Source organism: Cyrtonyx montezumae, unplaced genomic scaffold (genome assembly GCF_038088225.1).
Source record: "Cyrtonyx montezumae isolate F1298 unplaced genomic scaffold, pur_monq_1.0 scaffold_17, whole genome shotgun sequence".
NCBI classification, from domain to species: Eukaryota; Metazoa; Chordata; class Aves; order Galliformes; family Odontophoridae; genus Cyrtonyx; species Cyrtonyx montezumae.
Genome location: NW_027071903.1, coordinates 32902688 through 32919901, shown reverse-complemented (window position 1 = coordinate 32919901; position 17214 = coordinate 32902688). Strand labels below are relative to the sequence as shown.

General features: G+C 38.9%; 1 protein-coding gene across 3 annotated transcripts in view; it reads right to left on the bottom strand.

Annotated features, from left to right (window-relative positions):
- The window catches only part of LRRC28 (leucine rich repeat containing 28), a 46320-nt gene that overhangs the window by 6045 nt on the left and 23061 nt on the right, over positions 1-17214 (bottom strand). For all 3 annotated transcript variants that reach the window (XM_065734049.1, XM_065734050.1, XM_065734048.1), the window contains 2 exons: positions 8563-8769; positions 2056-2158 (listed from right to left, as the gene is read on the bottom strand). In XM_065734049.1, the coding sequence (XP_065590121.1) occupies positions 2056-2158; positions 8563-8769 (310 nt within the window). The remainder of the gene's footprint in view (positions 1-2055; positions 2159-8562; positions 8770-17214) is intronic.

The window sequence follows — 17214 nt, the reverse complement described above, 5'->3', positions numbered from 1 at the left end:
CATCACAACCTAAAAAAAAAAAAAAATCTATAATACTGTATTATCAACCCCATACCAAGACAAAGAAGACAAACCCCATAATCTCATTACTGTTTCTGTAGCTCAGAATTGTGCTATTTGGCCCACTCTGCATTAAAGGTGAAGCTATGAATGCCCACTGTAACGCATACAGCAAGCAAGCAAAACAGAGCATCAAGAGGAATAATCTATGGGATGCATCCTTATGTTTGGATGCGTTAGAGAAAGTATTAGAACCTGTGAGTAATATTTGGTGCAAGAAGAAAATTTTAAAAATCATAGGAGGTTTAAAGGCAGGGAGAAGGGGGAAAGATGGTCTATGCCGCAGGAAATAAACTGGAGCAGCAGAAGACCTCTGCAGAATATACCACAGACAGGAAAAAAACATGGTCATTCATTGGCTGCTTTGAACAAGAATGACAGACACCTAGCTGTAAGCCTACGAAATCCTACCTGCAAAAACTAAGATCAGAATTTATTTTGAGGACTGAGATCATCACCTCTTCCATAAAAGACTTTCTCCATCAGTCTGACTGCAGGATTCCCAGACAGAGATTCACTACTTAGAATATACACTGCATTGTCTATTTTCAGAAAGCTGGCTTTATATTAGTAACAGCAACACGGCAGATTTAGTTCTCCCGTGGATGACCAGACAAGAGTATGAAGGCCTGGAACTTCAAACATTTTGCCTGACCTCTGAAAAATCTGCACTAGTTACTAATGCTTTCTTAGAAGGAACACAGAATGGTTTTACAACATAAAGACAAGTATGCAAACACACGTACTACTGATTTGGGTCCTGGAAATCAGCCTTGTGTTTCAGATGCTTTATTAAGAACAGTAGATTTTTGTATTATCACATATTATGGAAACTGAATAGTTACAAAAGATCAGTGCAAAGATAAAAACAAATTTCCTCGAGTAGAAGGAACAAGGACAGGGTAGTGGCACCACGCTTGCTTATTTTCTGCATTATCTTTAGTGTTTTGGTCACAATCAATACAGTTCGATCACCTGTTGGACATTTAATGTCTTCCTTACAATTTATTATTAGTTCTGAAAAATGGAAAGCTAGAAATTTTCCCTGAAAAACAAAATCAGAAGAAGTTTGAGACCGTGCAAGTTTCACGCAACTGCAAGTACTTAAATATCACACAACCAGCTGACATGAATATTAGAAGAACCTTAAAATGCCAAGACTCAGCATCTCACATATTGCAATAGAGCACAGGCTGTAAAGGGGGAATTTATATTTAATATAAGATCTGCTGAGAGCAAGGCTGGGAGCAAGCATACCAGAAATTTATAATTAGATGGTAATGAGGACAGTCCTGCTCTGATCAGTGTTACACCAGTAAGGCTCCATTCATTTCAGTGGTGCTGATCCTAATTTATGCTAGTGTCAGTACAGAAAGAATTAAGCCACTGTCCTAGTCAGACCACTTTTCCCTTACATCCTGACCACAGACATGAGACAACCTAGGATATTTTTAAAACGCACACTTAAAAATATCTGTCAATCCACAATTCCTTAGAAAAAAAAGCTACTTCAGTTAGTAGGTACCAAGACTTAGGAGAAGCTGATACTGGGACACAAAAATGAGCAAAGCTGCGGTGGCATTCCAAGACACGGCCCCAAATTTAAAGAAATGTGAGAACTTACAAAACCGGATAGATGGTGCAACACATGAAGAAACAGTTTGTGCATTCTTCAGTTATGGAGATTTTGTAAAGCTTACAGTTCTGGCCATCTTTAAATGCAGCCAGCATTCAGATTTGGGACTTACATTATCATTATAAACTCCTTCAGCATAACTGCACCGACTTATGGCTTACCATGAAAATACTGAAAGTCAGCAATTAATAGAACATTTGTTGCAAAAGTAGAAGAGCTGGCAGCTGCAGTAATCCTCCTTAAACTAACATTAATTCTGAATCTATCACAAAAAATTCAGTTGTATCATACAGGCACATATTTATGAGAAATTTTCAACGGAACATACTTGCAAAACATTTGATTTAATTCACACCTACCCGCTGCAACCAATGACTTTATTATACAGAAAAGATGGAAGGCCTTTGAGATGAATGTTGTTATCCACATAAACATATTGTAGCTCCCGCGAACGACCTAAATCTGGGTTTAGAAAAGAAGAAGAAAAGTAAGGGGGAGAAGGGATGACAGTGACAATTCTGAGCTAAGTGATGCTTTTTAATCATAAATAAGCAAATCAGATTCAATGTCAGCAAACAAATTCGTATTTAAAATTATTAATATAACACTTTGAGCAAGTTACTTATAATTGGGAAGTACTATTTCCAACCAGTTCTTCAAATGATCCATAATAAAGCTCTTTTCCGAAGATCAGTAAAATTCCGAAGACCATTTAAAATTTTACTCTGTCAAACTCCAAGTGAGTTTGAAGAAGAAAAGCAATCGTTCATTTCAAACCCTACGGTGCATTGTTTTGGTTGCTGTTTTCAACTCAGAAGGTGGTGAGGCACTGGAACAGGTTGCACAGAGAGGTCACAGATGCCAGTCTGGAGGGGCTCAACACCAGGTTGAATGGGATCTGAACTAGAAGAGGGTGGTGCCCATGCCCACAGCAGGGGGCTGGAGCTAGATCATCTTTCAGGTCCCTTCCAGCCTAAGCCATTCTGTGATTCTATACTGCATAAGGTCCAGTCTACTTTTCATTAACACTGCACCACTGAAATCATAGCCTTATATGTAAAGTGGTGAAGAAAAAACCATAAATGTGGTCTTTCCCACTCTTCTTCCCAAGAAGAGATTCTCCTTTCATTTCATTAGCCATAACTAGATACCAACCAGCAATCATTCAGAAACAGGTCTTTGAGATAAGCCAAATTACAGAACAGAGGAAAATACACAAGCATTAAACTGCAGAATGTTGTGCAGCAGAAGTTGTGGCTATAAATAAACAATCAATACATCTGAATAGGAGCTGCTTATTATTTCTGTTAAAATATTCATGGCTGGCAGTCAAAAGAAGCAAGCAAGGCACATTTAAGCAATACTTCCATGGACTGTAAGTATGTTAATAATTCCAGATATAACCACATAGGTACGGAATGATTTTTTGTTTAGCAAGCTGAGGTGGAAAAATGGACCATAAGGGGAAAATTTAGGTTTTTAGGAATAATTCTCAAAAGGAATAGTTTTGCTTATCAGCAAGATCCAGTCAGCCTGCCATCAAAATAAGTGGAAAAAAAAAGTAAAGAATAGCTTTTTTTAAGACAGTTTTGAATTGTCAAAGCTTACATGCAGGCAGTCCATTTCATCTGTAGCTCCTATGCCATTCAGCCTACCAGGTTAGGAAGAGACACATGCATTTAACACAAACTAAGCAACAACGTTTGAAAGCCTCTGTGCTTTGGAGGAGAAAACTGCAACCCAAACAAACTGCATTATGAAAAGTCGTGTGCATCTCTCTCAACTTCTTAAACTTTTATGAGTATGTTATAGAAACTAAGCAAGATAAACAAGCCTTTGGCTCCATCAGCTATACTGAAAGCTCTAATAATATCGACTAGTTCAGACTTGCCATCTTTGTCAACTGGGAATTACCTTAATTAGCATTAAAAAAATGAATAGAGCTTCTGCCCCTTTTGTAACAGCAGTCAAAAACAGAAGAAAAATTTAAACAATTTTCATATAAATATCTCTATTCAGCTACTCTGCTTGCAATTGCAATCCCTCATCATCATCCCTTACCATAATGATAAGCAATACAAGTCCTTTTTGATGGCAGAACAGTTTCACTTTCACACAGAGCTTTGGGTACCACTTTACAGAGATAAAGCAAATGACATTTGAAATGATTTCCCCAAACATGTGGCCACCTTAAAATACACCAAATGTTTTCAGCTGTCACCCACTTGACTAACAGCTGTATCAGAGACCTTAAGGGCTTGAGCTGAGGAGCTTCACAGAGTGCCACATCATCAAATCTTCAGTCTAAGGAAGAAGAACTGATACCCACAGAAAACTAATGGGTTCTGTTTCTGAAAGGAAAATAGTAACATAGAAAAACTGTGTTTTGTTTTTTCTTTTAATACAGGCTCTTACCCTGCAACCTATAGAGGTTTTGTAACAGGTTTCAGGGACCATAGCTGGGGCTTTGCTCAAATCAGAGTAACTCAACATCAGGGGACGTTTCTGCTCATTACACTCTTCTTTGACCCTGTCCCAAAGATACTCTAATTCCAAGAGCTACCTCCTGCATCTGTCAGCTGTCCTGCCTTAAGAAAGATGTACAAATACCTCTGCTGACAGATTAGCACCGCTGTGTGATGCTGCTGTGTGCTGTTAAGAGTTAACACCTCAACAAAGATGGGGTATTTTGACTCAGTTTATATGGCAGGGCTGAAAATAGGCTCAGCAAAGTTCTGGGATATTTTTAGATGAAACAAAAACATCACTATCCCACAACGAAGAAAAAGACTGCAATACCAAGGAACTAACATGGCAAAGTATTGTAATGGTGGAAAAGAATTACTCAATGAAATGAAAGGCAAATAGCACAGTGCACCAAAAGCTGAGGGAGCACTGCCTGCCTCGTGCTGCAGAGACCAATCTGGTGAAGAAGAGCAGAAAACTATAGGTTGCTGGGGCAGCTTGAACACGACACTGTTTAACTCATTAATTTAGAGAATGGGAGAAAATTTTAAAAGAGGGCTCATCTTGCTTATTTCCACACAGATGTATGCAAATGGGCTGGAAATCAAGCAAGTCAAAAAAAGCCCTAAAGCTGTTCTTTTCATACGCATTTAGGGGTGGGGAGTTGGGCTGCATCTCATCTCTTTCCTCCGTCTTTATCTTATGCTATGTTTAGATTCTAAGTTCTAAGCTGACTGCATTTCCTAGGTAATTAAAGCAAATTTTTGGACGTTAGACAAAATATCTCAGTAGGAAAAATTCTATTCCCAAAGCCAAATAGCCTTTAACTATAAATGTTCCTTTGATATAGTTTCTTTGCGTTAAATAACCAAGCATTTTCCAGTCCCCAAAAGATGTTTTTTCAAGTCTAAAATACTATCCATAAAGCAGAAATTTAATTAAAGCATCACTTTAAAAAGCTCTTTGTATCCCATCTCCACTAATTTTTATGTCTTTTATCAGTCAACAAATATTGTTGGAAATTCTCTAGAAAACACAGTCCGCAAGAACTCGGTAAAATAGGGAAGCTGTCCATCTATGAAAAGGCTAAAGCTACAAAGAAGGTTTTTATGTGGCTTTTGCAAGCACTGAACTGTCTAAAACACTTCCACTTTCCTCCTTCCAGGCTCCCAGATCAAAGGCATTTCTCCCAGAAGTGACCCAATGCCATGAGTCCTGAACAAACCCCAATTCTATTTTTTTTTCTTTATTTTTTTTTTCCTTGTCTTAACCTCCGGGCCCTGGCATATGCATTCCACATGGCTGAAGATGGAACAAAAGCTCTTGTGTGTCTGCACTGATGCTCTTTTAACCATACTGCAAGGGCAAGGACACAAAAGCAGCATATACTGAAGTAGAAAAAGACCTTTGTTTACTGTGCACTGATAATTACTAGACCCATTTTCTAAACAAAAAGTGCACATAAACCCCTAATAAAGTGATATAACACTGAGTATTTGCTGTCATAACATCCCCTGTGCTGCCAGTATACTTCAGAATTTATGGCCTATTTTAATTATATTTGTACTCTATTACATAAATCAATTGTACTTTTGCAGTGTCATCAGATTCAAATTTCTGCTTGCAGCAGAATTTGTTTTCATGCATTGGAGCATTTGCTGGAGGTAACGTCTTTGAGTTAACTTTATATCAAAGTGTAATTTTGATTAGAAGATTGATACAAAGGGATCGCTGGCTCTAGCTGCCATTCAAGAGCAGAATTCCTAAGATCACTTACTATGATAGCATGAAAGCCAGTGACAGAAAAATAAAAAGCAAATACATTGGGCGGGCCAGAATGCAGTTTGCAGCTCAGCTCACACATCTGATTTGGATGCTTTTAGAGATGTATTAGCAAGGCCCAAGGATTCAGATCCACACTTCTGTTTCTTTGAGCACAAACCAGTGCCGTGTGGAAAAACAAAAATACCAGCATATCCAAAAAATAGATGCATTCTCATATTATTTACCCATCTGCTTCTTTCCCTACCAGTGGTGTAAGGTATTACTGAATCCAGCAAAACTGAAAAATAGCAGAATTTTGTTTAAGGGGCATGTGCCCTCTAACTCAGGAAGTGTGAATATTACTTCAGAGAACGCATGGGGCAAAATACTACGCAGCACCCATCCAGCAGTGCTGCACAGTGAAGGGCTACTGCCAGAATCGATCTAACACCATCAGTCCAAGAACAGGCAAGTGCCAGTTTGCACTACACGTAACAGGAGCTGTACAGGCAGCAACTAGGGACACATTTAGCTGGGGAAGAATGGGTACCTTGCCACATTGGATGTCAACCACCATATGAAATAAAGTAAATCATACTTGAAAAAGCTTTAAGCAGCATGTTCCAAGCACGAACAATTTCTTCTACTGCAGACGTGCCTCTTAAAAAAGCAAAAAAACATTCTTTGGAGGTGTGTAAGATGGCTGCCTTCCTACTCAACTCCCTGATAGAAAAACAACTGTTAGACAATTACTGCTCAAATACCACTTTTATTTTTCCTGCGGTATCTCTCACTGTTGTTAAACCTCCCCGGGCATGGGCACCATTAACCAAGAAGTTTGATATAAATATACCAAAAAAAAAAATCAGCCATGTGCAGCTAGCAGAAATACTCTACAATTATGTCTTAACTTCAGTAATGTTCTTACACTCTACATAGTACAGCACACCAAGGAAAACATTTTCCCATACAGCAGAATAGATTTAATCCTTTCGCTGTTCAATCCAACTCTATTTGATTTCATTGCATCTTGACCACTCTGAAGCCTTCTGATTCTTCACCAAGAAGGATTAAGCATTTACATTTATGCTGGGCTGCTTTCCCTCTGAACTCTAGGATTTATGATTCAGTTCCATATTCACAGATAGCAAATTATCTCCAAATGTTCACCAGTGAGTCACTATTAAGAACTACCGAACAAGGTCAATTGACAGTCTTTGATGTTTCCCATTATTTTAAAAGTTCCTTTAGAATGTTTTGAATTTGAGTCTAAAAATAAAGAAAAGGAAAAAAAAAAAAGGTGTATCATTATATTACAGATTTATTTCCTCCTTTTGAACTTAAAACACGTGAGTAGATTGTGGCTCATCCAGGTCATAGCTCACTCACAGATAAGCTACTAGCACAGAGCCAGACAAAACTTCTACCCTTTAATATTTCACATCTTGTCTTACTGAACAGCATCTTATTTCTGAAAAATTAAAAATACTCCACTTCTCTCTCATGAAATGGAGTTAGGAATATTTGCCAAACTGGAGCTCGCTACTTTGCTTGTTTCAGATGGTACAGTGAAGTCTGGATGATGCATCCTGAAACTCATTTTCTCATTTATATAATGACATATGTTGGGACGTAACTGAAACACCATGTCTGGAGACATTATTTGTACTTGTCAGTAATATGAACTAAGGTGCTACAAAAAAATAATCAGAAAGACTATCGACTGTTTTAAAGACTGAATTACTAGTATTGAAAAAATTAAGATTACATGGTTTAATTAATTTAGAAATAAAGCCAACCCATTTTTAATCACCTTCGTTTTCATCTTCCTTTTCAGTGTTACTGTTACATCTCCACTGAACTACCCAAACTCTGAAAGTATTCTAGAAATAAGTATTAATGGCTGTCCAACTGGCATGGTAAATCCACATGCACATCTCTATTTCAGCAGAGATTTGCCTACTGACACATGGAAGATGGCTCACTTTTCGTGGACAAAATACACAGTCCACCCTTCCTAAAGCTACTACCCACAACAAAAAACTACTTGCTCACCACAGCTCCTGCTCACAAAGGTCTGCTTCTACACTGCCAAACTTAGAAAGGGTTGAAGAAAATGGAGATGAAGTTCTTCTTGCACTGCTGCTGTGACTTTTGATGGATGCCCATATACCATGCAAACTAAATCTTAGCTAGACTATTCAGTACTGATGTTACTATCAATGGAAAAAAAAACAACACTTATTTGCATTTACTGGGACTCCACAACACATTTCCAACCCGAGCTGAAGAATGTTACTTAAACATCAGGTCCAGCAAACAGAAGTAGGTCATCACCTCAGATTATGTAGTACTATTTTTAAAGAAGACATCATTTAAACTTTTTCCCTGTTAGCTAAAAATAAAGCAGATTTGATAGATGACCTATTGCTCTAAAACAAATATGAAACTTCAGCCTATTTATTAACATATTCCAACAATCTGATCACTTTAAGAAGCCTGTAAACAGAGTTTGAAGAGGTAAGGATGGATGAAAATATCACCTGTTGCTTTTTTTTTTGTTCTTTGGATGAAACAAGCTTGTTTCCCCACCTCTTCTCTGACCCACCCCCAGCCCAGTAGAAGCAGTGACTCACCGAGAGGCAGAAATGCAAGGCGGTTCCCAGCCATGGAGAGCTCATTGAGGCTTGGGAGCTGGCACAGATGGCGGGGAACGTACCACAGGTGGTTCCGGTCTGCAGTCAAGTACTGCAGCGAGAGGCACATATGCAGCCTTTCAGGTAACGTTATCAAGCGATTGGTTGAAATATCCAGTGTTTGCAGCTCCCTCAGATCTCCAACCTCTACAATCCAAAGAGGAAGTGTTGAGATATGTTAACGTAAGACTAGAAAAATGCTCACTTAAATCAAGAACAAAGGCCAGCTGTTTGCTGTCCTGTTTTTCCTCCTAAAATACCCTCCTGAGAATCTGTGTTCGGAAACAATACTAATTACCCTTATCACCATAGCTTTTCAGATCTTTTTGATAAGCGACAGCATGCTTACATATGAGCTCTCAATACAGTGCATTCCTAAACTATTGATTACATGCACCACAGTCATTTCCTTGCCTCTGGCCCTTGGGACCAGAGTGCCCATCTTTAAGGACAGACTGAGAAATATGTTAAGAAGCTTTATTGGTTTGCTAATTGACCACGTACGTACTCCTTTACAGTTACTCTATAAATTAATACTATCCATTACTGTCCCCAAACATGGGGAAGCTGAGCAGTTCTGCTTTTTTTGTAGATGCAGCAATGCAGCTCACTTGCTAAGCTCCCAGAGCCCCTCATTCTCATGGTAATTCACAGTAGAATCAAATTTTCTTTGCCTTCAGCTGAACGAAATCAGCTCTCACATCTGGTGGCTTCTAAGCAAGGTTCACCAGAATTTTCTAGACTGGAAACACCAAGCAACCTACGCAACCCACAGTCAACACAACCTGCATGATTTTACAGACCTATCCCTGGTTGTTTGCTGTTTGTTTTTAGAGATAATAAATAGGACACTGTTCAAGTTAAAGTTCACGAGAATCTGTCGTGCCCTTTGGCTCCCTCTGCAGCAGGAGCTAGAAAATCCACTACTCCCTGAGCTCTGGCAGCATCCCTTGGCATACAAGATGCTCCATACCAAGAAGTAAACAAAACACTAGGTTCATTTCAAGCTGTCTCATACGCAATGGGAGAAAGAGAAATGGTCATTCTGAAGTCGACTTTGGGAAAAACTGCTAAGATTTTACTTTTAAGACTAGAAACATAAGAAAAAACATAAATACAATGCAATTATTAGCACTTCTCAGAAAAACAGTAAAGTTTGTGCGTGCACTTAAGAGTTATTGTCTGCTGCAAAAATCCTAGCATTGACTACAATAAAGAATCAACAATGAAGTACAAGTTTCCCTTCATAAAAACTGACAAACTGCAGCTAAACACACAGCTGCCATTTTTCAAACCTCTCATGGTTTCAATTTTAACAGCAACCGTAAGCTTTCTTAATTTTTTTTTTTGTTTTACTCTAAGTCTGAGTAGCAAAAGCAAAGTGACGTCTAAATAGCAAAGGACTACTGTGCTGGAGAACTACAGTAGGGCAGTCTAATTTTTAAAGAAATTTATATTCACCTCAAAAAAGACATATGCTTTAAAATAGTGACAGGAAGAGAGCCACCTACTTTCAGCCAAACCACTGACCACATGCAGTCAATAATAGGCCTAGCTATTTTCATACACTAACCTTTTTCTCCGCCACTAAAAACAGTTTTCTAATTCAGTTTAGGTCCAAAATCCCATAAATGTTATGGTTGGCAAAGCTGGCAGAATTTCAAAGGCATTGCTAGAATGATATGTTTCAAATCTAAGAGGAAATAGAAGTATTCCCACTTTATCCTTCATCCAAAAAACACATACTTGTCCAAAACTTCATCCTCTCTACCTTAATCTTCCAATGCATACCAGATGTAAACATCCACTTTCAACCTATAGTGCCATATGTTACAAAAACACTCAGCAACCCATGAAGTTAAGAAGTAAAGCGAAGCATTTAAAAGCACCATCAGACAAAAGATGCAACTCCCAGACTCCCCACCATAGTGCTCAACGCTCGTTCTGAACAACATGCTCTACTGGCATTTACTAATGATAATGTGTTGGTTTCAATCCAAAGCAAAGGAAAACAGTAAAGAATAATATCTCAAAATATAACCAGTCCATTAGTAAGTTTTTCAAGCTTTTAGTTACTATTACCCATACTTCAAAAACTTTGCAGCAAATATGGAAAGGTGTTTTATCAGACAGGGACAGCGAAAGGCTTACAAACCTCTTGCCATCTTTAGGAGGGGTAGGCTTTGGAAATTTTAGGCAGATTCAGAAAACAGCTATTCCTAAACAAATAAGAGCCAGCAGGGAAGGGACTTAGTAAAAGAAGGGATTTTTTTTACTGGTTAAGAAATAGACAAACACAGATCACCATTAAGCCGCATTCAGAAGTGCCAATTACATTTAAACAGAACTCAAATGTGTAAATTAAGATTTATATTAGCTCTAGTATTAAGTTTGAGGCTATTAAAATCAACAAGGCAGCACTCTGAGCCTCTTTCTGACACCAGGAGCTCGAAGAATCCCCCAGCAGCTCTGCTCAACTCCCAGCTGAGGACTTCTCAGACTGGTGGAGGCACACCAAGGCCCAGCACCAAGTTCCTGTGCTGATTCTTGGACGCGGGTATTTTAGCAGTGTCCATCTGCACAGATTACTGCCTTCACATGCTGTTGGGCAATTCTGTGGCTTAGCCATATGGTACAAACGTGCTCGTGGGGTGCTGTGCACCAAGTAGCTGACAGCCTGTAAATTCACATACTGCCTTACCTCACAGGAACTTATATATAGGCTTATAGCCAAGGTCCTGCCTACAGCCTTCTGAACGTGATTTCAATGACACCAATGTACATATGAATATTTCAGACTATTCTAAAACTGCCAGCACTCCAGTAATTAATTCAGCCTTTTCATCTTTATAACGTGAAGACTCAGAAGTGATAACTGCACTCTGAAAAGCAGCCTTTGCTGTCACTGCAGTTGATTTCCCAGCCACTTGGAGAAAGGCACAAGTAAACTGGCCTCTTATATGAGTGTATTTTCAAAAGAAAAGCTGCCTGATAAGTTTGTCTCTCAGCACAGAGAGAAAAGAAATATCAGTATACTTTCTTCAAAAAAAAAAAAAGAAGTGGATCTTCCAAGGATTTTCAGAAAATTTCCAAAAATTGCTGAACTTCCACCAAAAGGCTCAGCATACCCAACAAAAGGGAAGAAAAAAACTGGCTCAGGTGGCTTAAATGTCAGTTTTAAAAACTAATTCCCCTGGTTTAATCTGAGGAAGAGCCCATCTGTAAGCAACCAGCCTATGTGACACAACCATTGCCAAAGGCAATTCAAGCCTCTTGACAGTACAGGCTTCACCAGCTGCAGAGCTCCAAAATAACTGAGAGCTTTCCTGAAATTTGAAGAACAATCCCACCTGTGGTCTGATGGGCCAAAACACTGAATTTCATTCAGAGATAAATGAAACACACACACAAATTTGAGCAAACAGAAGGCACAGATTTACTTGAAATCAAACGCTTTCTGAGTCTTTCAATCCAAATAAAGGTAAAAAGGGGACAGGAAAGGGCTACAGACCTACCTGCATGAGTATGCACCTCAAAGCAGGATGCTAAGAGAAAGCAGAGAACCTACAAGGAATGGAAAAAGGGACTCATCAGCAACGAGCTGCCACTTAGAGGTCAGACTGTAGAAATTAAATTAAAGCTGCCAGGAGGCCAGGAAAATGGGAACTCACGAGAAAATTAAAAACAAACAAAAGGTTTCTTAATAGTAAAGAGTGCAAGAAACTGAGAACTGGTGTCAGTAAGGGGTAGAAACTGGGAAGACAATCCAAATATTAAATTAGCTTTTCGCTTTTTTTTTTTTTTTTTTGCTGTAAGAACAAAGCTGCATACGAGAACAAAGACAAATACCTTATGAGAACAAGGACAAAGCACTGAAAATTACCACATCCATTGCTAAAATAAAATGAAGCTACTTAGAAAATTTCCATCGCTGAACTCTTAAACAAATGAGTTATATATCAGAACTGCAAGCTCAGGATCAGGGAATCTCCATGAATAAGAGATTTCCTTGGATAGTAGCCTAGGTCTGGAGAACAAACATAGTACCTGTTAACCTAAGTTAATGTAACTTAGTGCTCTTTCTTACCTTATATTAAGGGGAAAGAGCAAGCAGGAATAGCCAGTGACTGAAAGACAAGAAGAATGAAATTGCAACCTCCATCACTGCAATGTAAATGGAGATGTGCTGGCTTATCTTTCTCTAATGAAATGTCTTAGTTAACACATGGGTGTCATATCTCACAGCAAACAATTGGCATGGAAAAATATTACCAGTGGTGATATTCCTTGAGGGCTTACTTTGTTTAGAACTTCTATTTTCTGCCATTGTAAAAATAATTGTTACGTTTTGTTTTGGTGATGACACAAGCATTTCAAATATTGCTAACTAATATTGCCAATTACTACATAGAAAGAAAAGCAAGAATATTTAGATTTCAGTGACTGAAACAGAATGAATAATATCTGCTTGAAACAATGGCAGAAGAGTGGGACTGGTTATGCTGGATCACAAGTTACGAGTCAGCACTGAAAATAACAAATGCAGTTTCTAGATCTAGCTGGATCATCAGGAACAAAGAAGTACATTAATACACCTTCACATTGTTAGCAGTGATGGTCCTGCTTAAACATTTCCATCTGGCACAATGTTGTCTGACACCCACTCCACAAACCCAGCAGCACATTGCTGTGCCACAGCTGCAGTCACAGTCTTTGCTATCTACCATTCACTTAATTTCTTTCCAGCCTGTGGTACCCTAGGGGATAGATTCTTAGTAATCTTTGCAGAATCAAGTGCTGTGAGGATTGGCTGTCATGTGAAGCACTAGACTTCATGCACACAGTGGTCCCTTCATATCCTGAGGTCCAAACAGAAAGCAGTGGATTGCCTCAGGAAGGGAACAAAGTGCTCGTGGCTACCACACTTCATGTATGAAATGTTTATCCACTTCCATGAACCTCAATACAAGATGCATTTTCGTATCAGATCATACAACAAGTGAAAGATGTTTGAAGTTCTTCATATTCACAGTTGTTCCATTTTAAAAGAAAAAAAAAATATATGTATATATATATGGGCGTGCATTGATATATATATATAAAATTTAAATGTGGTTATTATCAGTTTAAGAATGCTACTGGACAGGAAACAAGTTTAAATAACCAAGAGCTTGAGGGAAAAGATCTGTTAGATCCACTCTAGGATGTCTCAGGAGAACTTAATAGTTTTTAAAATGGTTAAAGCAAATTAAATAGCCTATTACATATTACATTACATTTACTGTCCTACTAAGTAGCTCACATTTCACGGCCTATAAAAAAAAATGATAAAATAAATCCTCTTTCACTAATTGGCACTTATGACAGACCTGTGCCATCATCAAACAAGGAAGTCTGACCATAACTGAAACTGGAATAATTAAACTGAAGGACAGAGAAAGGGGGAGGTGAAAAGAAAGACATTTACAATCTGACATGGCAGTACGCAGAGCTTTTACCACATCGGCAGTGAGAGCGGGAAAAGCGTTCTGTCTCTCATGACTAACAAACCTGAAGATGACCTTACTCCTCTATTTTTCTTATGCAGGCTAATACTTGCTCTATAATTTAAGAAAAACGATGGGACTGGAAGATGTGTTGGGATACTGCAGAAGCTATTTCATAAATGACCTGTTTTTAAACAAGGCCCATAAAAATGGTATGAAGAAAAGCCTCTATCCCAATGGTCTGAAGTTGAATCTGATGGTTAAGTAAACCTTCGTTCCATTTCACAAATTTCCTGACTAGAAATGACAGTCAGAGTTTTTTCATGGCACAACTCCTTTTGTGAACGAACCCACTCATGAAAGTAACGCCCCAAGATGTTCCCAATTCTCAGTTTCCCCTACCTCAGCCATTAACTATACTGACACCTCTCAAAATCATTTCGGCAGCAGACAAAACTCAAAATAAGTGCAAAACATAAGCTTCTACTGAACATATCCACATACAGACTTTTATCCAAATTGTCACTGCTAGACGTCACACACCAATTTAGTACCAAACCTTATTTACTTTGTACCATTGTTCACAAATAAAGGTGGGAAGAGGGATGTTCTAAAGCCCAATCTTGCAAAACAGCAACATCAGTTCAGCAGAGTGGCTGAAAACAGAAATCAGGTGAGAGGGTCTCATTAAGGCAAACTCTTTAAAAGGTCAGTGGTTTCCCACCTCTTACCACAGTTAAATTTAAACCAAGAATCCACAAAGTTGCCAGGTTCCTATGTCCTCTCTCTCCTCAGCATCAGCACTGAAGCAGCAGGCTGAGAGCACAGATGTACAGCAGTCACTAGGTTGTGTTCCCCTCCATGCAGAGGCACCACACCTAAGCCCATGGAGGACCCTGCAAACCTCTGCTGACAGTCGTGATTCCCCAGCAAAGACATCTTCCCAGGCAGTAAATGATGGGAGGAGACATACAGTCAGACATACAGTCAGGAATCCACACGATGCCAACAGAAGCAGCTACCAGAGTTAAGGCTATGCGTCTGCTCACATTATTTAAGACAGATGCCTTGCCAAATCCCCTTATATAAGATACTACTTTTCTAAACTGTTATTCTTAAACTTGCGTAAGTGCTTGCACTCTGCTTGCACAAACACGAGGAATTCCTCTTTATTCTATAATTTGGTGAGACTGAATGAGAACAGTTAGGACAAAGCTGATCATAAATACACCAGAAATTAACATATGTGAGAGTAGCCAAAAAGGATGGTAACAGGGCAAGAGGAGTAAGTAAGGAAAAAGGTTAAAGCAACAAGTAAGGAGTCATCCAAAATAACAGAAAGAGAGGGGGTGTGGGGGAAAAGCAGCTGTTTAAGCACAAAGGTACCTGCAGGCCATGACACCATCAGCCAGCTTTCTTTCCTCTGAAAACAGCTTATTTTATTCCAGTGTGCTCTGCCTTGTACTTTACTACTCCAAAGTAACATCCTACTGTTACACAAACATGTAATAGATGCAGAATTACTATGCTAACAGTTTTCTACAGTTTATTATTACAGTTTTAATTAAATGAAGTCCCCAATTTTGAATAGAGGAGCCAACATAAGCCATGAAGAGATAGAATGGTATTTGGGCAATTACACTACATGGAAAGTTCTAATAGTTGCTTACAAAAAAAAAAAGTCTCATTAAGGAAGGGATGTATTTTTGCTGTTGTCTTTCCTTTGAGCAACAGCTGTTCACTTTTTTTCTGAGTATTCCTGGGTGGGATGAACGTAAATATGATATGAATAAAGCATGAGATCTTTTATGTTTCTCTTGTTTTATTTCTGTCTTACTATCCTCACTGCTGCACATCACCTATAACTCACTGTGCACTCATGTCAATACAAGAAACGCAAAAACAAAAACACCCAACGCTTTTTGGAAAACCTTTGTGAACAAAATGAAGAGCCAATGCTTTGAACTGAGATGCTGACCAGCAAGAGATGACTTAAATTATGCACAATAAACCACTCATCACTTAAAAACAAGGTAAACAAGCTTCCTAAGGAAGTGATTAAGGATAGCACGGATAGCTCAGGAAGCCGCAGAGACAGGACCACTCCTAGCTCTAAGTTCCAGGACAGCTTTTTCCTTTCTTCCTCAGAGGAAAAAGTTCAGCACAACAGACTGGTCTCTCTGACAAATGTAGCTCAGTACTTTGGTGCTCCTAAGCCATTACTACTTTAGTGTGTACTTAATCCATCAAAAATTGTCTGCTTTGAGTGTTGCTATCAGCTGTTCTCAAACACCTGGAAAAGGGCACATCTTTTCTTGTAGAATCTTGATTTTTCACCATCCTTCTCCAAGAAATAACCAAATACATAACAAAAGCTATAGGCCCAGGTTTGATTTTCACCTTTCAGTGGAAAACTACTACACGGTGGAAAGCCAAATTTTGGCCATTCATGGCAGGTATCTGAGGAGCATTTTTCCTGAAGGTCAATTGTATCAGTAACAGAAAAAAGAAAAAAAAGCAACTACAAATTTGATTGGTAGAAGGGAAAGGAAAAGAACTGAAGGAAGTTCTTTGGCTTGGAACCACATCTCCAGCAGTGGAGTCACCAGATTTGTTTTTCAAAGGAACACTAATGAATGGGATTGCCTTCACTGAAGTCCTATGAAAACAGAAGTTCTTCCAGTCCACTTCAGGGCAGGAACCTCAAAAGGCCAGCAGTTACTACAGATTGCAACAGTAATTACAGGAGAATGACTGGCTGAACATTCGCAGGAAATACTCCTTTTACAATATAGGTGAAACTTCCTTCAATGAAAGCTACCTGTCCTGATGCCCTTTCCTGGTAGCAGTAACGGGAGATTCTCCAGCTCCTCCTTACCTCCCCAGCGGGTTTGTGTCCACATCTGCACCTGCAAGGCCACTCAGCAGGCTGCTCTAATGATGAGGCAACTATTGAAAAATGGTACTGAGTTACTACTAACAACTTCTAACCAAGATTGTTACCAAAGATGACAACATCAGACTTCAAACAAAACAGCTACAGCCACGTCCCACTTTTCAAAATGCTGAGAGAAACTCCAAGCCTTATTTCGATCAGTGGACAATG